The sequence below is a fragment of the Tigriopus californicus genome, chromosome 9 (genome assembly GCF_007210705.1).
Source record: "Tigriopus californicus strain San Diego chromosome 9, Tcal_SD_v2.1, whole genome shotgun sequence".
NCBI classification, from domain to species: domain Eukaryota; kingdom Metazoa; phylum Arthropoda; class Copepoda; order Harpacticoida; family Harpacticidae; genus Tigriopus; species Tigriopus californicus.
This window is the reverse complement of record NC_081448.1, coordinates 11252626-11275207: the sequence shown is the minus strand read 5'-3', so window position 1 is coordinate 11275207 and position 22582 is coordinate 11252626. Positions and strand designations below refer to the sequence as shown.

The window sequence follows — 22582 nt, the reverse complement described above, 5'->3', positions numbered from 1 at the left end:
CTTTCGATAGCACGTACTATATCGTGAAAAAGACGAGGGGTCGTATGTGCTAGTAAACCAACTGAAAAATTCGAAATACAATTGGAAAAAATTCAAATCCTCGAATTTGTCAAAGGTCAAAACAAAGAACACATGGTGAGGAGATATCTGACAGGATTTCTTTTGTTTGATAAAAAGAGCACAAATATTGTTTTAACCAGCCTTCATCATATGTGTCTCCGTCGTTTTGATCATTTATTAAAGCACTTTGCATTAAACGACACATAACACTGAAAAGCAGGGCTTGAAACGTTACCGAAAAGAGTACGGATCACCATTACATTTTCTTAAAAGTAACGCGTTACCATTTTATCCTACAAAAATAATGCGTTACTGTCTACCGTAAGAAATAGATGCCTAAAATAGCAAAAAAAAAGTGTTTGCAATTTTGTAACGTTTAGTGAACGTAATGTTTCGATAAGACTGCCTCTGCTCTCTCTACTGATCAAGGCAATCACTGAGGAAGTAGACATGATATAACCCTCGAACCAGAAGGGCCCCAACAACCAAAGATGTCAATCAGCTCCTATTTTCGTGGCTTATCCGCTTCACCGCTTATCCGCTTAACCCTTCCAAGAACCAATTAATTCTGCGTCGACCGAAATTCTCAACTCAGATTGGTTGAGGCATAAGGCAAAGCGGTCAAGCGGTCAAGCGGATAAGCCACGAAAATATCTGCTATAGTATATTTAAATGTCTGTATCCAATGAGACTTGCATCTCGCAATAAAGAGTTTAGAACATCTCTCCACCGATGTAAATGGAAACGTAGCGAAGAATTGTTCTAATGCATTTTGGAATATCATAATTGGCCTTCTATGCTACGTAATGTTTCCTGTTTGAATGTTCGGTGAGGGCACTCGGTGGTGGGCGGGTTAGATTAAATGAGGATAAAGCCGAAGTTGTTTCTTCGCTTCAAGCCGTTTAACTCGTGGATCCTAGTTGAAAATCAGCTATCTGGATTTGTCGGAGGAGTTGTTCCAACCGTTGTATGTCAATATTCACGAATGGTTGCATGGTTGTTATAACTTGGGGCGTTCAAGCAGTTGATTGTTCTTTGAAAGTAACTGGTTTGATGATAATATTTCCACTGAAAGATGAAAGATTAAATGAAAAGAGATGAAAAGAACGAGAAGCATAACAACAAGTACCCTAACGATCCAGGTAATGCGTAGTCTGAGAGACAGTATGAATCTCAAACAAATGGAATCCAGATGAAGAATACCGATTGATATTATGTGTTGGATCCGTTGTATTGTAAATATCTTCCGTTTATTATATCGTGTCCTTCAGCTTTGCAGTTGAGGGGTTGCATCCTATCACTGGGTGAATACTCAATATCATACTAAGATTTATGATGGAGAGATTCAATTTATGATTGCCCATGATTTCAAAAATATTCGTAGGGAATAACGTAGGCCTTGTTGATCCGGAGCATCTTTCAAGTCAGACTTGGACAAATTTTAGATAGTATTTCCAGATCAACCCTACATTCAAGGATTAGCTCGGTCTGCCAACTCAATTCGTTGGTAGACCAAATATCATATAAAATTGAAAGGTAATAAATAGACGAATTATAATCTTTCATTTAATAGTACTGGGGATTACATTCCTGTAGCGGTTAGAAAAGCCCGTGAAAAAAAACCAAACCAAAAAAAAAAAAAAATGAGACTTGTCTTGATTTGTTCAGGCGCTCGAGGTGATCTTCTGATGGCAATCTGCTCATTAGACACTTCTGGAGAATGGATGGCCTCTAAAGCATCTTGATCTGTGACTACAAGATCATCTAAACGCTCAGCTTGACTAACCTTGTCAATCTCAACAGACTCATCTTCAGAGCAATGAGTTGTTGCTTCTGAACTCTCTGGGTGTAAAACACCCTGGAGAACTGATCTCAAGCATGTTAGCCATAGTCTCTACATTGCTAATGGCTGTCCCATCAACCTCAAAAGGCCCAACAGAGTGTTTCATTTTTCTCTTAGAGTTCGCATAAGAGAAAAATGCCTTCGGATTCGACCTGACCTCCTGAACCACCTTACTCTCAGTTTGTAACTGGTCATATTCGATGGAGGCCTTAATCTTACCCTGAACTACGTCCAACTTTTTTGGAGACTAGCCACAATTACTGGATTCGAAGTGCTCTTCAGCCTTTTTGCTAGTTTGCAACTCTTTTTGAACAAAGTCTTCCTATATTTTGGAATTTTTGTCCGTGTGCCACCTTTCGGAACACATTCAGAGATTGCTAAAACTGGAGCAAACTTCCTTAAAAACTGAAACTAACTTATCAATGGCTGCATCTATGGACGATTCCTGTTTCAGAATTGAAATCAGGTCAAGTTCTTCTAATCTTTCATAAATCAACGGCCAATGTTCATCTTTGAACTTGAACTTAGCCAAACCGACCTTTTTGGCTGGTTTTACTCTAGAGCACGCCGGCTTTTGAGTAATGGTCGACCCTATCTCAAGAACATGATGATCTGACAGATTACTAGGTGTCACAGGACATACTGGATCAGATCAGGGTCATTGGAAAAGACCAAGTCGAGAACGCTATTCTCTCTAGTGGCTACACCAACGTGCTGGGAGAAATTGCGCAAGATCGCGAATTCTTCCAGCTTTTCGAACGACTGAGATGTCGATTTCGAAATGGGAATATACCCATCAGGACTAACCCCCACTCTACAACGCTAGCCGGAAAATTAAAGTCCCCTACAAAGAAACCTTCGAGCAAACTGCCAGGTCCAACTCATTTCCAGTGAATTGGAGAGCTGACGAAAAAGAGCTTGCTGAACAAGAAGGGGGTCGATACATTGTAACAATAGACAAATCAAGACCTCGAAGATGACAAACTAAGACCTCTACTTCTCCATTCGACATTTTTACATGACTAATGTGCAAATCATTCCTAACATATAGGCATACGCCCCCATGTGGGAATATGGAATTATCAGGGCGTATCCTATCACAACGAACTAAGTTGAAACCAACTATGGTTAGTTCTTCATCTAAGACCCCTGGCCGAAGCCAGGTTTCTGTTATAGAGATGAATGCAATCTCTCTCTCAACGGCTAGTTCTTCTAAGATCTTAACTTTTGTGCTGTCTTTTTTAGAAATCAGACAATGCACGTTCAAATATAGCCCTTTACGGGCCTCTCTTTTGACGGACCAAGTTCACAAGATCTTGGACCATCCTCTCCAACTGTAAAAAATCCCTCTTATCAACAAAGCTACGTTCTACTGGAGGCAATGCATGAGCTAATCGGGAAGGTTGGGTTTGGGAAATGGGTTGGGCAGCTACATTTGAATAGGAACGATTTTGGGAATAGGGGTGGGGCAAGGAATATTAGGGAGGAGAGTTTTTATAGAAATAGGGGTGGATTGGGTATTTGAAGGAAGAGGAGGGAATTGGGAGAGAGTGGGGGGTAGGAGGAGAGTGAGGGAGGAAGCTAAATGGGTTAAGGAAGGGGGGTGGGGTGGGATTAGGTTTAGGAATAGGGTCAGCTCTAAAACTACAAAACTGAGCTATCCTATTTCTCGGCTTTCTTTGCGTCCCTTCTACATGGACGGAGGTACACCGTACATTAAAGCATGTCTTAAGTCTCATGGACTGACGGCACATGTACGGGTGAAAAAAAGGACAATCTACCTTTGAACATCCCTTCTTACTATTGTACTTCTCAAGGCCGAACTTGAGAAGTTTTTGACACCATTTAGGGTGGTCAAACTGACAGCCTTTTCCTTCTTCAGGACAAGGCTGCTTTCGATAAACAGGACAGACTATTTTCTCTACAACTGTCTTTTCCTGCGCTTTTTCAAGAGGAGATACTACTTCAACTTCTACGTTGGTCAAATTAGTCGACTTCTCAACTACTGGGTGAGCCTGTTCTTCAAGCAGCACCCTGGTTTCATTGACCCAAGCAACTAAAGCCTCTATAAAAAACGGCTTATTGACTATGGAAGTATCCTTTCCAGCTAAGACCAGGTCCAAACATTGCCTAGCCTCTTTGCTGACTTTTCCTAAAATAGCTTCCATCATGAATGCAGGAGGAACTATCTATTAGTAACAAAATCAACAGGCCAAGAAAAGAGAAGAAAAGAACTAAAAAAGCTGTGCAATCTTGTCCTGAGATACAGGCAACAGAGAAAATAGGAATGAAATACTTCACTTCAAACTAACATACAAATCAAAGATGGAAGTAGTAAACAAGAAGTAAGTGACAGAGAAAAGCAAGGAATCAAGAACATATGTACTAGGACATCAACAAGAAAACACAGAAATAAACTCAACTAACTGGTCGAAACAAAAATAAATCAATACAGTAATGAACAATAAATTCTAACTCTAAAGGACCAATACAATCAAACTGAAGAACTACTTATAACGATTTGGAACTAGAAAAACTACACTACAAATCAGAAAGAAACTGCTAAAGCTAGACATAAACATAAATGAGCAATAAACTTATTAGGTTTTAAAGTAATTACGTCTTACCAAAGAGCCGTGAAAAAACAAACCTAATTGAGTGAATGAATGGCAATTCCCATTCATTCACCCACACACAAAACACCACGAACACTACACGTGCACAGCAACCAAGGAGCAACAGAGGAAGTCACACTTGGTTCGAAATTCCTGGGAGATAAGAACGAGAGCAAACTAAATGCGTCTGTTCTCAGCGAGCTCCAAAACAGGAATGAAATGCTTATAATTCATGATGTTAAAAAGCAGTAGCTCCCCAAGAATTTCATAAGCCATATGGCTTGTTTTCATGGAAGCCTATATCCCAGAAGGATAGAAAGGGTTCCTAAGTGTAGGACGCCTCTCACTCATAACGCAAAAGATGGTTAAAACTCGCATGTCATATTGCAGCATGCCACTTCAACACAACATTCACCGGAGCGTCTTTACAACAGATCACAATGTAAGTCAGATCAGGAATAAAGATAAAAAATAAAAAGACACATACAATTATTAAGAATTACATGCAGAGCAGTTCTTTAAATAGCCGTCTGACGAATTTGAGTCTGTGAAAGTATTCAGCGTTTGTAATTTCCAGAGTTTCAATGAGGCTTAGCAAGAGGTTTTCAAATTAGCTTGTTTGTAAAAATCATTCCATGCTTTTTGGTAGAAGATAAGGAGGGAGGTTTTGAAGTCATGTATATTTGACTAAATTTAAGTAAATATATATAGTTATCACCGCCTCTTCGTACCTTGAAAGTGTAGAGGTTGACTACAATGGGGACGGTTCCTTTCATGTAACAAAACAGCAACTTCCTTCATTTCCCTCCCTCCGCATTGGCTGCAGGGGCACGGCTGAGCACATTGGCTATAAGATGGAGTTTTCTTTTGGTCCACTGTAGGGTGAAGACGTAACCTGTGAGTTTTTCCTTCAGACGTTGAAGCCTTGGATTCTCAATAGCATCCATGGGACGAGTATTCATAATTGGAATCCAGGGCTTATTGTCTGTGATGACGACGAAATGTTTTGTGTTTTGTTCCTTTCAAATAGACCTGGCACTTGAGTATGGATCACGCAATGGCCAGATTTTCCAACTCGCACATGGCATATTTGAATTCAGTGCATATATCTCGATCTGCATTGGACTAGTTTCCAATCCGGACTATCCTGCCCAGGGTCCTGGAGCAGAACGAATACAAGGCCCTGAAGTTGAGAGGCATCCGTCAGCAACCAAATTGGGAGAGATGAATCGAAGTGGGCCAACACGGGAGTCGATGAGAGGACCCGGCAGGCATCGTAAAATGGGGGTGCATCAGGATCTTCCTACCAAACGAATGCGAGTTTTGTCGACATCGGTAATCTCAATGGTGCAACAGCCCCGGCAATATACGGAGTGAATGAGCCTAACTGATTGACTAATCCAAGGAACGCTTGGAGATCAGTGATATTGCTTGGTTTTGGAAAATTTCTGATTGCCGATAACTTGGCCGGGGAGGGCCTTCCATTGCGTTTAATCGTAGTGGAATCGAAAAAGTCAGAAAATTCCTCATTAAGAGCCCCACCGATGGATTTGATCCTCTTCTGACATGGGGTCACATCAATACTTTTTTGAGTGATTGAACTCTTATTGACATGAGCTCTGCCATGGAACGGATAGCTATCAGTTCCATGGCTCTGCTTATGGCACATCTCATATCATCTTTTTCGAAATACGGAAATGTCATTAAAATCATCGAAATGTTTTCATCGTCGACCATCCGATTAACATCACATCCGTAGGTGGACGTATATATGATTTGCCATTTGGCATTTACGTCTGCCAACAAGGGTTTATCTATGTACAAAAGCTCCCTCTGAGGATCTGCATTGGAAACAGCTTTGATTAACCGTGTGGTAAGCAGTTCCTTGTATGAAACATTCTTTCATTCGGCCAAACTGCCAATCAGCTTTAATCGCATGAGGAGGTCACAAAAATTCTCACCGGCTTTCTGTTTCAAAGTATTGAACTCTTGTTGTCGTCTTACAATATTGATGGACTTAATAAGCTTCAAACTCACCTGGCTAAGAACCCCGCTAACCGATTCATCATTGTTCACTTTGAGATATTGAGAAAGGGTTTGGATATCCCCAACATCCATTCACCCTCGGAGTTGTGCTTGTTGCTCACCGAAACAGAAATTATGACATGTTGTCTCCACAAGTAAAAATCGGCAAGAGAAACATCCAAAATCCAAAGTAAAAGGGGAAGGCTTTAAAGATGTGTTTATCCGCAAGGATTGGCACACCTGATCTGGGTGATTCAGTTGCGGCTGATCTCGAAGAAAAATTAACTTGGAACATCGATTTTTCATTTTTTAGCCAAACGAGACAATTTGTGTTGCATGATTTTAATCAACGTCATTCCGATGACTTATTCAGAGAAAATATGTCATTTAATGGAGAGCCAGATTGGAATCGCCTTTTCCTCTCGTGGATGCGACTCTTTTCCAAAATTTCCCCCAAAATAAGAAGAGACGTCATGCAAGATAGCTGCGACACAAGAGTTGCAAATTTTCGAATTTGGTTTTGGATCGTTCCACTGAATCGCCGAATTGCATGAAATTGCGGCGCGACAGAAGGCATATGCTGAATCCTTCGAGCCTATTACCATCATCGAGTTTAATTCATGGTCATTGCTTGATTCTTTGCATGCACGCATTTGCGATCAAAACTCATTCCTGTACTTCTGATTCGATATTTTTCGTGCCTCTTGATATCCCTTGATGAGTAAATGAGAGCGTTCAGCAAGCTCTGCCAGCAAATCTATTTGACAATTCATGTCTATTGTTTGTATTGACAGATTTGCTTGGTTGGCGCGAATCTCTTGGTTTCTTGTCATGTCCACATCTCGAGTTGCATATATACTCCGTCAATTTCGTCAATTTCATCAAAAGCTTTCCAGAATCCCAGCAGCTTCCGGCTGCTTTAATAGTGGAAACTTTGCAAAATTTGTTGGTTCAGAACTTAGATGGATGGTCAAGGTTCAAACAAGTCTTGAAGAATGAAATTGTAATTTGACTTCTTCATGAATTAGTTTTTCAATCAGATTGGTGAAGTTGCCATTATAAATGCTTCGCTTGCACTCAATCAAGAACAGAGTCCTTCAAGAAAAACGTGTTCCATACATATACTGATGCCACATTCAGATTTCCCCTTGGAATTAATACATCAGAGTACGCAAATTTGATAAGATCCTTATCGTTCATATGCGCTAATCAATCAGTCGACACAAAGTCAATAACCCTCGTCTTTGTTATGTACATACCAGGGTCAAATCACACTAAGGCTTCATATCATTGAAGCAATCTCTATGGATATCAATTGAAACCAAACTCCATGTCCAGTTAATGACGATAATCGCCGACTGTTGTTGACTTAGTCAAATTGTGGCACAAACTTGACGGAAAAGCACCGTCACAAGGTCAACCTATCTGAATACAATCACTGATAGTGAAACCTTCAAATATAGATTTACCCCGCAAGGTTTCGAGAAAACCGCTTTTGTATTGCGACTAGAGATGCCATCAAAACTGCATGCTTTCTTTTGATGCAAAATAATCGTCAAACTTCAGGTTAGCAGGCCTTTTCAAAGTGTTCCAAGAGTAAAAATAATCGATGCGTACCCAGGACCATTTCTGAAGGACCTGATGATCATTCAAAGATCTTAAAACACGCAGTTAAAGGACCAACGAGAGCGTCAGGAATTGACCATGATCCCTGAGGGAGATTACGACCTTACAACACCTCGTTTAAAGTATTGTGAGCAAATCCATTGAATCCCATGATGTTTTGAGTACAATAGTTCTTCCCTTTCAAAGTGTAATTCCAACGTGGGGAATCCATCCGGAACAATAGTCAAGTCTGATAAAGACCATCATGGGCGTCCTGAAGGACCTTTGGCAACTTGAGATGGTTTAAATCCTGTGCATTTCCACGTTTTTTTTCAATCGTATTGAATAAGTCAGATTTGTCAAGACATCCTCCAGAACATTTATAATCAATGTAGTAAGTCAATCTGATATTTCATCAACTTTTTGCGGGACAAGTAGCCTTCTTTCATTTGGCCTTTATTGTTCCAATTTTCAACTATTTTGCTGACGTAGCAACGACCCCTTTGTAAAAACTTCGTCACATCTTATCAGTTAGTGCCTTTAACTGTTCAAACAATTGCATATAAAAGACAAAATTATCTTAGGATGTGCTCAGTGCACACGGTTAGTCCTAACACAACACAATGAGTAAACTTTGTGTTCTCGTCTTGGCAGTGGCCATGATTGCCAACTACTCGTCAGCTCTGAATTGTGGTGATGGAAAAATTCGAGGCGTCAATCTGGGCGGGTGGCTGGTTCTTGAACCATGGATCACACCTACCATTTTCGAGGAAGTCAACGTGGAGCTCGGTGGCCAGGTGGTGGATGAGTACACATACGCTCAATACGTGGATCCCGACTTTGCTTCAGATCGCCTCAATAGGTATGAAAAACACCAGGATAGGAATTGAACATCAATGGGTTTACCTTGGCCCATCATCCAACTACGAAGTGTGCAGTGCATTGATCGCACAAGTACAAGTTGAGAGATTTCCAGAAACTGTGACCGTCTCAATTTACTTTAGACATTGGGACGAGTTCTATACCCGAGCTGACCTTGTGAAATTGGTTGATGCTGGGATTTCCCATTTGAGGATTCCAGTGGGTTATTGGTTGGTGGACGTGTCGCCCGATGAGTTCTTTCCTCCCCCACCTGCTACTGATGATGATGGCCAAAGGTGAGTTGCGAGATCGAGAGGTTGCTTCTAGTTCAATGATTTGGTTCAATTCCAAGCCGACATGTTCGATTCTTAGATTTTATCTGAAGCGATTGGCGGGTTGGTGCGAAGAGCTGGGCCTGAAGATACTCATTGATCTGCATTGCGGGCCCGGTTCCCAAAACGGGTTCGATAACTCCGGTCAGCGAGGCGAGATTAATTGGTTCAATCCGGACGATCATAGCAACATTGACCGAACTTTGGTGATTTTGGAAAAAATTTCCGTCATGATGAAATCATGGATCGACGATGGAACCATGTCTCCGGACACTCTCTTCGGAATTGCCATCTTGAACGAGCCTTGGGGAATCTGGGAAGAGCTATGGCTTGAACTGCGAGATCATTTCCATTATAACGCCTATGATGTTGTCAGGAACGTGTTAGGTGATGGTCCCAAAGTGGTCATTCAACAAGCCTTCCGGACTCCGACCGATTTTCACGGTTATATGGCCGAAGGATTTGAAAATGTCATGTTGGACCTTCATGAATATCATGCCTTTGGCGAGTATTGGAACAATTTGGCCGAGGACAACGCAGGATGGAGCACTAACATTGACACGTCTTGTGGGTTTAAGAGTAAGCTAGAAGAAAATCGGTCCAAGAGGGGTTTGAGGCCTGGATTAAAGTCGATTTTTATTTCTTGTCTTTTTTTCTCAGCTGTGATGACTGAATCAACCATGGATGTGGTTGTTGGAGAGTGGAGCTTGGCCAACCAAGATTGCCAGAAGTACTTGGACGGGGGTTATGACACTCCATACCACCCTCCCAATGGTTCTCCCGATACCTGTGCTTATTACATCAAGGATTTCTCCGAGTACACAGACGACCACAAGGGATTTTTGAGGAATTTCATGGCCGCTCAAATGGATTCCTACGAAGCTGGCGATGGCTACTTCTTTTGGACCGCCAAAAGTGAAGATAATTGTGCTCCGGCATGGGATTTCTTGTTCCTTTTGGAGCAAGGAATTGCTCCACAAAACCTGTGCGAGAGACCACGAATTTGTACCAATTAGGTCGATGGACGTCCTGCATTATTTGCCTGAAAACAGCCGCCCTTTTCTCTAACAATCAGTTGTGAATTAAAATTAAAGTTGAGCCTCTGAAGCAAGTAAAGTTATTTTGTCATGGGTGATGTAGCCAGGCGCGATAACGACAATTCTGTAACGGCAGACCATTGCACCGTCACTAAAATCGAATCAACCAGGAATACAACGGGACAATTGTACATAAATTAAATACCACTTTTCATGGCCTCTGAAAATATTCCCTCCTTTTGAGGATTTGCTTGATCGTATGGAATCCACAGGTTTCATTGCGAGGGGAGGATGGAAAAACCTAATTCATATTTCAAATGATCCAATTTCAACCCAAGCAAGATCGTTTAATTGTCTGATTACAATTCCACGAACAATAAATTTCCACTCTGGTCAGTTCTGCTCTTAAGGGAGTGACTGCTGTTTTTTTCGGCAAGTTCTGCACATTTGTCTGTGTGTAGTTGTAAATAGGCGAACATGACCACCATTCGCCCATGGTAGGGGGAAGAAGCCATGTCGTTTGCAAAGTGATCCAGATGCGTGTTGAGGGCAGACGGCAAGCCATTAACTTCGAGATATCTCATCTCACTTACCCTCAAGCGTCCCGTCGTGAATATGAGGCCAATAAGGGCCCTTATTTGCAACGTTCGATCCCCAATCGATCCTTTATTTGGCACAGACTGAAGTGATGTGGCGAGAGTATGCTCGCTCACGTTATAGCTCATCTGTGATATGTTTAAATAGCTAGGATTTCAATGAAATAAACTACAATCTCTTGCCTCATTGACATACAGGTTTGAGCAAGTTGTCCGACCACATTTTTAAGAACGAAATTTTGAAGGGGTTAAAATGGGGCTCAATTTGCAATTTTCATCCATGTGAGGGAAACACTTAACTGAAACCCAAGGGACAAGCCTGGGTTCAGGCTGACCTCCAGAGGTGTCGGAGTTACCTTGATTACGTAAAGGTGCAATCATGTCGTCCACATTCAAGCACATTATTGGGAGATTGAAACGAAATTCCGAATGCCTCATCATTGCGTTGCAATTTCTTAATCTGTTAAATCAGTTTTCCATCATGTGCCCACCACTGTGGTTGCCGCTCGTGTTGTCCACGGTCCCACAGTGGTCTGCGCGCATTTTTCCTTCCTGCTCTCCATTTGCAGTCCTTGTCGACCCCACCTCCTCGTCACAAAGTAGCTTCCTGCTGCTTCCGTGTGTCCCCTAAAGTGTAGTTTAACCACAATCTGGCCTCCAATAAACAAAATTGGTGGTCGGTTACTCTATGTTACAAATAAAGTAAACAATATGACTTACCTGGTTGATTCTGGTGCTCAAGTGAGTGTCTTGCCACCTTCTCGTTTAATGCGACCAAGGCCCGGAGTGTCTGTTTTTGCTGCTGCTAATGGTACAAAGATAATGTGTCATGGAACTTTGTCCTGTCAATTGAATTTGGGGAATTCCTCATATACTTGGACATTTTATGTAACTGATTTGCATCAGGCCATTCTGTGGGCCGATTTTTTGCGCGCCCATGACTTGTTTGTTGACCTAGTCAATCATCGCCCATATGACCCGCAATCCCAAGCCTTAGTGGTGGGTTATTTGGGCCATGCCTCTGCCAAAATAGTCATCGACGTAGAACTGAGATTGAATACGATGTTTGGTAGATTCGGAGCAATTAGCATCCTCAGCGGTTTGTAAAACCGTATGAATAGCAAGACAAGGGGATGGTGGATCGCCGAAGACGACTCCCGTCGTCTGGTGTGTTCAAATTGGGTCGGATTCATTTTCTCTCCAAAGGAAGCGATGGTATCGGGTATCCCCTTCCAAAAGACGCACTCGACTAAACATGGCTTCGATTGTCCCCGGCTACAGTCACATCACCCTCCCTGAACCGGATCATAATGTCGAAAATGTCATTTTGCAATGACGGACTGGTCAATGAACAGTCTTTGAGACTTCGTCCCTCATATTTGGCGAAGGAATCGAAGACTATTCGAATTTTAACCCCGCACGTCTTCCACACGCCGTGATGTGGAAGGAAAGCTTGACTTGAATGATCCAACTCATTGGGGTACTCGATCAGTTTGGCGTATCCTTGGGACATATAGGTTCCCAGGCTCCCATGGCTTTGGAATACGCTTTCTTAAAGTTGGAATCCTCTTGAAATCGATGTTATAGACCCTCAAATCGTTTCAAAGACAAGATTTGATTGTTTTGGGATTTCAGGATCCCTGGTACCCACGGGAGAGCCACTTCACATTCAGTTTGTGGCGGACCACGTTGGTCCGCCAACATGACGGGTCGGAGGATGGTAGTTGACTAGTTTATTGAGCAGGGAAACGACTGTATTTATAGGAAACGGAAATGAGTAGGGAAGAAGAGTAAGAAGCGGGAAAGAGGCGAGCAAGGTGCAGGGTCGCCACAAGCTTCATTCGGAAGTTTCTTGGTCGTTTCTTTGATTAGTTTAAGTGCGTATTGATCCTGTAGACTGAGGATCTTCTCTCCAGGCTTTTTGAGCTCCGAGCCAAACGTTTCCGTTGCAAAGAAATCAGATAGCCTTTGATCAAGGTTGCCCTCCTTGGCTTGGACAACATTTACATAAGGATTAGCACCTTGTTCTTGGATGCAGCCACGAGCCACTCAACTCAAAGGTGTTCTGAAGGCAATTGGCTCGCCTTGTGTTCCACAACGCCATTCTTGAGGCATGATCAACGATTTTGAATCCAGGGCCAATAAGAGCTTTACCTTCCCTCCGTCTAGAGGGAGGGGTAAATCTTTTAAAAGTTCCCATCGGTTTGGATTGATTTCCATGAAAGCCCTCGTAGGTTTTTTAAACTTGGGTAAGAATTTCACCACCAATGGATATTCTGGATCCGAATCAACTCCACCCAATGTGATTTGCCTCTCACACGATCTGATTTGAACGGAACCGGTTGCTCCGTGTATCTGGAGCTTTTCAACCGGCGAGTCCATCAATCTAACACGTTTTGATAGCAACTCACTTGCAAAAGAAGGATCAGATCCTTCGTCAACAAGGGCGTGTTTTTATCGCAACTCCGTTGGGACCACAACACTTAACTGGTGTAATACCTAGCACATAGCTTGGTGACCCATGGGCCTTTTGAGCTCTGGTATTTGTGACGATCGTCGTCGACTTTGAGGGATCACGCATAACTTGAGTTTTAAGATACTGTCTATGGAGTAGGGGGTTGATGAGTGTATAGACTATGAGTTTCTCCACAACGGATCCTTGAACGACATTCCGTACGTGAATGCCCTTTTCCTAGACATCGGAAACATAAAAACTTATCTCGCACAAAATTCATACGTTCATAGATGGAAAGATTTTTGAACTTTGAACAATCAGAAATGACATGATCATGAGAACATAGAAAACAACGTTTAGTTGGAACAGATTCACTGACGACATTATTGGACGTACTTTTCAGAGTTCGTCGGACGTTTGAAACAGAATCTCGTAACGCCACTCTATGTCGGTTATCTCGAGGAGCCATGAGTAAAATTCTGCCTCTTTTCCTTGGCTAGGTAATGATCTTGAGAAGTTATCCCAGGAATTGAAATTGGCTTTGTCGAGTTTGCCCTCTAAGACTCTAACGATATCAGCCAACGATCAAAAAGTCCAAAAGGACGATTGGACGATTCTTCTTCACACTGAAAAGGTGACCTTGAACTTTGGCAGCGAAATCAGCCATGCTATCAGGGTCATCCGTCTTAACGTAACCCAACTTTTCTAAAGCTCGCTGATGGGCATCCACAACCACATCTTGATCCCCATATACTTGGCGAAGGGTTTAGAGAGCCTTAATAAATTCGTCATCGGAATTATCATAACCAGCGATAAATGACTTGGGTCTCTCAGACAACAAACCCATCTTTTCAGGTACACTCTTCGAAGTATTTTGAATCAATGATTGGCGCATGTTGCTCCACTCGGTGAAATGAAGAACGTCTCCATTGAACTGAGGCATATTGATATCAATTGAACTCCTTCCACCGCTGAATCGCTGAATCCCAAAGTAGTTTTCGTCATCCAATCATCATGGTTAGATAGACCACGAATCCCAGACTGAGACGGTGCATGATCATTATTGTTTGCAACATGAACGGTGAATGAACTCGTTTGAGGAGCCAGATTCAGAGGGGGAAGAGCAGCACCCGAAGTATGAACCATTCGGTTGATTAGACCACTCTGTGCCTCAGGGCCTAGACCTGTGGTGTCTTCGCCCATGAAGTCTTGGGCTCGATCCAATCATGATTTCTCCTTCAAACTTCGTGGCTCCAAAATCTTTAATAAACTCGACTTAGTTAACGCTTAACACCAGATACCGATGAGTGATCGAGCGCAATATGGAAAAGACTGTGGTCACAAAGAGTCTTGTTGGTCTTTTCATATATACACGAATGCCTTTTGGACTTAAAAATGCAGGACAAACACTCCAAAGAATGATGGGCGGTATTTTTCGCGACTTACCATTCACTTTCGCTTACTTCGACGACATCATCATTCCAAGTCGAGACAAGGTCGAGCACCAGAAGCATTTACGATCAGTCATACAACACCTACACGATTTTGGGCTTGTTTGCAGTAAAGAGAAATCAATGTTTTTCACCAAATCTTTAGATTTCTTGGGATACAAGATAAGCTCTGCGGGACTCAGCCTTCAAAAGTGGCCGCCATCAAAAATTTCCCAAAACCGTCCACTTCCAAACAATTGCATCGTTTTTTGGGAATATGCAATTAGCAATTACTGTTATCGTTTCGTTCCCAAGTGTTCCGAGATAATGGGACCTCTTCATTCCATGATCACTATCGAAGATTCGTCGTTAGACTGGAGCGTAAAAGCTTCAATAGCTTTCGACCATTTGAAAGAATCCGTGGCCACGGCAACAATCTTAGTATTCCCTGAGATCGGGTCCAAGACGAGAGTGGTATGTGATGCGTCAAAAATAATGGTCGGTGCCGTGGTAGAGCAGGAAATATATGACCATTGGCGACCAATCAGCTTCTTCAGTCAAGAAATGTCGAACACGGAAAAGTGCTATTCAACCCTTGATCGAGAACTACTGGCTTATTATATTCTCCGCTATGGGGACGTTTAGGCAAGCTCTGGCAGGTTCCTTTGTTTGCTGGTACCAGTAGCAGCGATGCAAGTTTGGAGCTTCAAACATGTTTTTGAGAAGTTGACCCTTCTTTCACATTACTATATGAGGAACGGTCAGCTTCGTTAAAACCAGTTCAAAACGCCAATTTTGCATCACTGGCATTGGCAGAAGTTTGTTTGCTGGTACCAGCGCTTGCCTAAATGCCGAATAAGACACTTTAAGTATTTCACAGAGGGCACCAGATTTCATGTGATTACGGACCATAAGCCTTTAACAAAACCGATGTTAAGTTTTACTGACAGACAAACTGAAACACAAGGGAAACGTCTTGCTTGTATTGCCCAATTCTCTTCAGACATCCGTTACCTTCCTGGTCTGGTAGGTTTGTATTAAAATCACTTTATTCAACTCTCGCCCACATCCATTCGCCATGCCTGTTCACTGTACAATAAACTCGTTTCTCCCTTCACCAACCCTCGCTCAGAGAGATCGATCCAATATGTGTATATGCACAAGAGCCATACAATTAAGCCTGTGGACTTATGAAAAGGGTTTTGCTCACCTGGTTCCTAAGACAAAGGTCTATAGATATGTTTGCTCATGTAGCAATTAGGTCAATGATTGTTTGATATAGGCCTATCAACTATTCTAAGTTTGTGAAATGAGTAAAACTTCATTCAAGTTAATTCACAAATGTTAAAATGGCGCTTGTCACATTTTACAACATCTCATAGAAATTTCAGCTTGGCCTGTTTCACTCATTTAATATTGGTCTTACATAGTTTCATTTTCTCTGCACTCCTAGTGCCCTGTATTAAAAGAGTGCAACAGGGAGGTCAGAGCACCATTGCAGTTAATTTTGAACCTTCAATTCTGTTCCAAAACATTGAGTTTACATGGATCCCGGATCAAAACCAAACACATTTTTGTAAATATTTGTGCTTTAAGAGGTAGTTCTAAGGTTTAAGTTACTTTTCAGGCATCCTTATCTGCAATCACAACAACACCAGATTCAAACTAGGCATTTTTCAAATAGATTTCAAATAGAAATATAGAAAGTGGCTCAACAACTGACATTTGCAACATTAAAAGTACGTTAAAGGGTGCCTGAAGGGTAGCTAAAGCCGTATATGACAAGTAGAATCAGAGAATATTATGCAAAAGCGTTTGATTTGGATCTGGGGCCCAGTTAAACTTATTGTTTTTTAAAGGAATTAAAATTAAATTCCTATGGTGCACTGGTCTCACTTTTGTTCTCTTCTAGATTCAGAGCCTTACACGCGTCTCGTTTTTTGATTAGATAGGAATGGATTGAGTAAGGCAAGGGTAAAAAAAGATGTTCTTTGGATGAATCATGGTGTTGAGGATGGCAGTGATGATTCCGTAACGCAATGCTCCAAATTGATAATCGCGCAACTAAAGTACCAAAATCGGACTCTGAAAGTCCGTTTGAGTGTATGTGGGTAGGTACTAGGTAGTGCGTACTGATGGGATCAAATTGGCCCTTTATTTGAAAATTTGGGAACTTGTTTGGGAATTTCAAGAACTTGTTTGTTTGGGACAATTTGGTCCAAATTCAAATATATCTTGTGTTGCGAAAATGACTGTTTACCAGATTTGCGTTAATCTTAGTCTTTTTTGCATTTCTGAAGGTGTTTTACCATTGCATAAGAGCTTTTTGCATACAAAGACATACAAAAAACCACTTGAAAACAGATTAGTGATAAAAACTAGCCCCTTGAGTATGCTCTCTATTTTGACCCATTTTTAAAGACTTGGATAATTTCCCTTTGGCCAAACCTGGTTTTTAAGGTGACCAAAATCTAGCACTCGTCAAAACTTAAACTTGCACACGTTGTTTTCTCATAAATAATATGTGCTAAAATACTACATTATCAAGTTAAGGGAGAATGACATTTTCCTTTTTTGAGTCCCAAAATTTTTCAATTTCAAGGTTTTTCTCCGGTTTTGAAGCTAATTGTTTTGAGAGTCACCTTTTTGCTCTTCATATGTAAAGGAAAAAGAGAGCCCAGGGAGTAGACAAAATAAGGAACACCTCCTGCAAGGGAACAATCAAGGATGGAACAACACACCCGGCTATATCTTCTCAGTGATATGGTACAACTGTAAGGCCAATGGATGAATGCGTGATTCATCTAAAAGATCCATATTTCTGTTTCAACATAAATCAACTACATTAGGTTGGTACACCACCCAGATTTGTTACATATTTCGTCCACCAAATTGTTAGCTTTCATATTAGCCTATTTTATAATTCTGTGTACCAATCAGCGGTGTTTGAAAGACAAATTGATGTAAAGTTGTCTTCCTTGAATAATTGTTACTCTGTGACCCTCACGTGTTCTCTTTCATCCTAGTAGAAATAGCAATCAAAACAAGACTTACTCATAATTAGACTCCCATAAAAGATTGTTTATTGATTGGTTGGTTATTGCTTTCTGCTCTGGCGTTCACTCAAATTGTACCAACGCTTACGATGTTGAAAGCCAGACTATTCACCATTCAGTTTGATCTCAACATCCTTAGTGAATAAGCAGGGATTACAGTGTAAGGAGCCCCGAGGAGTGTTGAGGGTTCCAGTTTGTTGAACAACGGCAATCTTTTTATCGGGTAAGGGTTGAGTAAAAAATAGCTTATTTTTAGTTCATAACAGGAATTGTACAATTGTGCCAAACATATTTTACAATTATGAATATCTTTCTAGGTGAAATTAATTCCGAAATGGACAATTTAGAACCCATGCCGACGACATCGGACAAGGAAATGGACGAAGATCAGTCGCCCCAACAAGAAATTGTGGACTCCGACCAACACGCCAATGAAGCCTGGAGAGAATCTGCGTCAAAAGTAGTATCTCCGACCCACCATCGTTTCTGTTGTCCATTGTGTGAGAAAAAGTATCACTGGCGAGTTTCAATGATAAGACATTTAGAAAATGTTCATCAAGAAAGTGCATCTCTGTGTTCAAGCATAAAACAAAAGTATCGGGAGCACACGAGGGAATCATCGTTCAAATGCCCGCACTGTGAAAAGACCATCCAGAAAAAAACCAGAATCCGTCATCTCCACCTGTGCAAAAAGGCAGGGAAAATCGAGGGGCAGGAAATCCGAAAACCAAAGAAATCCATGATGGCTAGGTTTGAGGCTTCCAAAGTATTGGAACAAGACATCCAAGAGCCTGGGCAGAGCGAGGGTCCTCCGAATTATGAATCTACTTCATCGTCTTCCTCCCCAACACCTAACACGCCACAATATTTGAATTCGCCAGTGCCGCAAGACGCAACAGATCCGATCCCTTCGACCAGTGGTGTCCAAATTCCAAAACCTTTGGAAATGAGTCATGCGGCACAAGTCAGTGGGAAGGAAGCTATTCTTCACAAATTGACTAAATACCTCTCGAGGCAAAAAAAGCAATTGTCGAGCAGAAATTACAGAAGATTGACGGTTCAAAATAAAGCCGATTAGGGCAGAAGAAAACCGATCAAGTCAACCCTTTAATTGTTCGGAATCTACTTATGATTGTTCAATTTTGAATGTTGGTTTGTGGAGTTCACACACGCCATACATAATAGTCTTTGAGGAAATTGTGATAATCATGCGAGCATACCTAGTACTCGATATTACCTACCCTTGAACTATCTAATTTTCAACCTCTTTTGCCTACTACATCCATTCCCGATTCATTTGGTTTGAATTTGGTTTGAATTTAGGACAGTTTGATTGGTGGTACTTTGATTTGGTGCCTTTCAGAATTTGGCAACTGAATTGGTTCCCATCTGTACGTAGAAGAACGCCCCTCCCCCCCAATGTAAGATCCATCATCCTTGTGCCCGCCTGCTGCCTCCCCTTTCCCTCATTCAAATTAGGCGCCTTTTGTTTGTTCAGCCATTCAGCCATTCAGCCATTCAGTCATCAAATCAACAACAAATCAACAAATCAACAACAAATCGGTTAGTTGAACGAGTTGAACGCTTGTGCTTGTGCTTCTATGGCTGGTCTTCCTTGTATATATATGCATAGTCTGTTGTCCGCTCGCTCATCATGCGTTTCTGCGTTCGCTCGTTGGTTCGTTGGTTGTCCAACTGGTCCAACTGGTCCAAGTGGTCCAACAAGTGTTGGCAGGCAGAAAGGGAAGACAGCCAATCACGTGGCAGAAAACCCGTTGAACAACCACCAATCAGAGCCGCCCACTCAACGGCCAATCACGGGCAGCCATTCAGCCAGCCAGCCAGTTACGTGGCCGCTTTCCCCTTGTAGAGGGTAGCAGTCGTGGCTTCACGTTTCCGCCGTAGACACGCCAAGTCTTGACCGCATTTTCAAAACCCGCACCTGTGGAAACCAGTCGACATCTGGACGATTTTCCGAGGATTTCCGGATCTCCTGAAACCCGTGGTCAGGATTCCAGAGGATTCCAGTGGATTCCAGCCCTTTGAGGACCTGTGGAGACGATGGGGCCAATTTTTTTCAATTTCAGGAAGTGGGCGATTGAAGCCGTGGATCACCCCATAGTTGCAGTTTCCGCCCGTGGAGGCTCAAAGGATCAACTACGGGCTCTACCTTTCGGCTTTTTGGTATTTCCGTCCCCTCATTTACCCTGGGGCAATGGATCACCTTGATAACTTTGGATCCTGTCTTATCTGGGATCTGGGAGAAACCAAACTCGCATGCTTGGTTTGGGTCAGTGGTTTGGCCAATCATAGATCACTGGAAATAATGGACTTACCTCAATATCCAAGATTAGTCATCAGGGCTACACCAAAAGTAATAACATGGTGCAGGTTCATCCTGTCCATATCTTTCTTGAAGCTCAAGAAAGCGCAATATTCAACTTATGCCTGGGAGCTCTGAAATTTTACCTAACAAATCAGGCCAAAGTTTTTAGAGACAGCCGAAATGTAATCACGGCTGAATTGGCTTTTTTATGACTAGTCTTGGTCGAGGTCCGTCCATAATTTCCAATGGTCTATTGGACAATCTTCAGATTCACATCTTAAGTGATCTTCCTTTTTAAGTTATCACGGTTTATGCCATGCTTGTGCATCATGCACTCTCGTTCCTCATATATGCCCGTTGTGTACATACTATCTCTTGTATCCATGCCCAAACTACCGTTCAATAAAGTGATTGCAATATAGCTTCAGCCAAGGTAAAGTGTCAGTTTGTTCTCCGCCCATCCATAACAAAACATGGCGCAGTCGTCAGGAGATTGTGACTCTTGAGATTGTGAAAAGAGTGAAAATAATAATCTACCAAGACATTCTATGTCACAATGAATCTCAAGTGCTAAGTCGTCTACCTTCAGTGATAATGACAGCCAGTGAGGAAAGCAAATCTCTAAATGCCTCTGAGAGGACACAACGGAGATTTAACTTGTGTGGTGAATAAGTTTCAACGTTTGTTGTTGACAAACCCTCTTCTCTGACGGAGTTAGAGAGTATTTCCGGATATTTAATAGCCCCCTTACGCTGCAGGAAATATGGTTTACATTCTGCACTTCAGAGGGCGCTTTCTCACTCGGCCTCTAGCAAAAAAGGGCCGATTGGGCCAATTCCTTTTTATAGAATTATAATGCGTTTGTGTTGTTTTTGGTTAATTCTATTAAAATTTTATTTATAATTAATGCCCCGGGTCACATAATGTCCGGAAAAGAAATTGCGTTCAAGGCCAGGCAAGAGCAGTTTATTTAGCAATTTACCGTGCAACTTCCCGTTTTTTTGGGCCGTGTGACGTTGCAAATAAGGGCCCCTATAGATGCTTTCTAAAAGGTGTTGAAGACTCTCTTAAGGCTGCAGGAACTGACACCTGCAGAGTTTGATGCATATGAAGGTGGAATTGCTAGTGCAAACTCATTTAATAAGACCACTCTTCAGAAGCTACTCGATACGATGGCATTAAATGCAGGAATACCTACACAGGCGGTGATTAGTGGCCCGCCACCAGATGACCAGACCACTCACAAGGGCATGGCTAATGATGCTCTCAAACCCTTTGTTTTGACTTGCGACCACACCCCAGTTGAAATGAAATTATGGGTCATAAAGTTCAAGGCGTTCTACAGTTCAAGTTCTTTGGATAGGTGCCCGATCTCAGAACAGCATGCATACTTTTGCATATGCGTAGATGCTTTGGTAGAAGCTAGGATCCATGATTAGATTGTAGAAGATAGTTCAATACTTGGCGATGATGGATGTATTACTAATTAAGAGTTCCTCCTCAAATATTCGCTTTTTGTAAGAAGGCTTGTGTCCTTTTGACTTCAGCAATCGCCAGACCAACATTTCACAGACTTCAGTACAAAGCTACGCTCAAAGGGAGAAGAGCTGATCTTCACAACTTATCTGTGATCTGTGGAAATCGAGATCTTGGTCATTCGAAAAGCTGGAAGAGTTTGTGAAGATACATCTTCGTGATGCGGAAATTATGCCACAAAGGGTTGTTACTGCACAACCAGTGCTCCTAAACATGAAGGAGGAGGCTGATCTTCTTATCCAAGACCTTGTGGATTCTGGTGTCATATCGCCTTCTTCCCGGGCTCCAACCAATTGGATCTTTCCCACATATTTGGTGCCCAAAGGAGATGGAAAAGCTCGATTGCGCTTAGTCACGGTCTTCTCGCAACTCAAGTTCGTCAAACGGACAATCTACCCATTCCCTTCCAGTCAGACATGATCAATACTATTTATAATCCCTCCAAGTTTTTTGCCGAATTTGGTGCTGTTCAAGGATATCATCAGATTCCTTTGGACGAGGACAGTTCACTTCTCACGACATTCCTTTTGGTGACTGGAAGATAAGGTCTTATTCTAAATCATTCTTGCAGACTTTTTATTTCAAGAGTTGAAGTTCATTAAGCCTGAAATCAAAGGTCTAGTTATGTTTACAAGGGAAAACAGAACAGTCAAGGTTGAGACTAAGGAGTCAGTCAATGTACCTGAGCAGTTCACGAATCAGTATGAGTTTTTAAAAACCTACGGTGGGGGTCTTGGCAATGTGTTGTTCCAGGTGCACACAACTCATTCGCCCCACGAATTCTCGGAGTGCCCTGGCAAGTCGC

At 42.0% G+C, this 22582-nt stretch overlaps 1 protein-coding gene and 1 long non-coding RNA gene across 2 annotated transcripts; both read left to right on the top strand.

Moving 5' to 3' along the window:
• Positions 1–8733: 8733 nt before the first annotated feature.
• Positions 8734–10394, top strand: LOC131886156 (uncharacterized). Its single transcript, XM_059234412.1, has 4 exons — positions 8734–9010; positions 9153–9305; positions 9382–9920; positions 10002–10394. The coding sequence occupies exons 1-4, from the start codon at positions 8772–8774 to the stop codon at positions 10355–10357; spliced, it is 1287 nt and encodes a 428-aa protein (XP_059090395.1). The 5' UTR covers positions 8734–8771; the 3' UTR covers positions 10358–10394.
• Positions 10395–16995: 6601 nt separating this feature from the next.
• LOC131887240 (uncharacterized) lies at positions 16996–19009 on the top strand. The gene is made up of 2 exons (XR_009374017.1): positions 16996–18138; positions 18233–19009. It is a non-coding gene; the product is annotated as an uncharacterized LOC131887240 (long non-coding RNA).
• The last annotated feature ends 3573 nt before the right edge of the window (positions 19010–22582 follow it).

Excerpts from the sequence above, each read along its gene's own strand:
- LOC131886156 (XM_059234412.1), top strand. The coding sequence starts at position 8,772 with ATGAGTAAACTTTGTGTTCTCGTCTTGGCAGTGGCCATGATTGCCAAC. Across the intron at positions 9,011-9,152 it reads GCTTCAGATCGCCTCAATAG|ACATTGGGACGAGTTCTATA; the intron begins GTATGAAAAACA and ends AATTTACTTTAG. Across the intron at positions 9,306-9,381 it reads ACTGATGATGATGGCCAAAG|ATTTTATCTGAAGCGATTGG; the intron begins GTGAGTTGCGAG and ends TTCGATTCTTAG.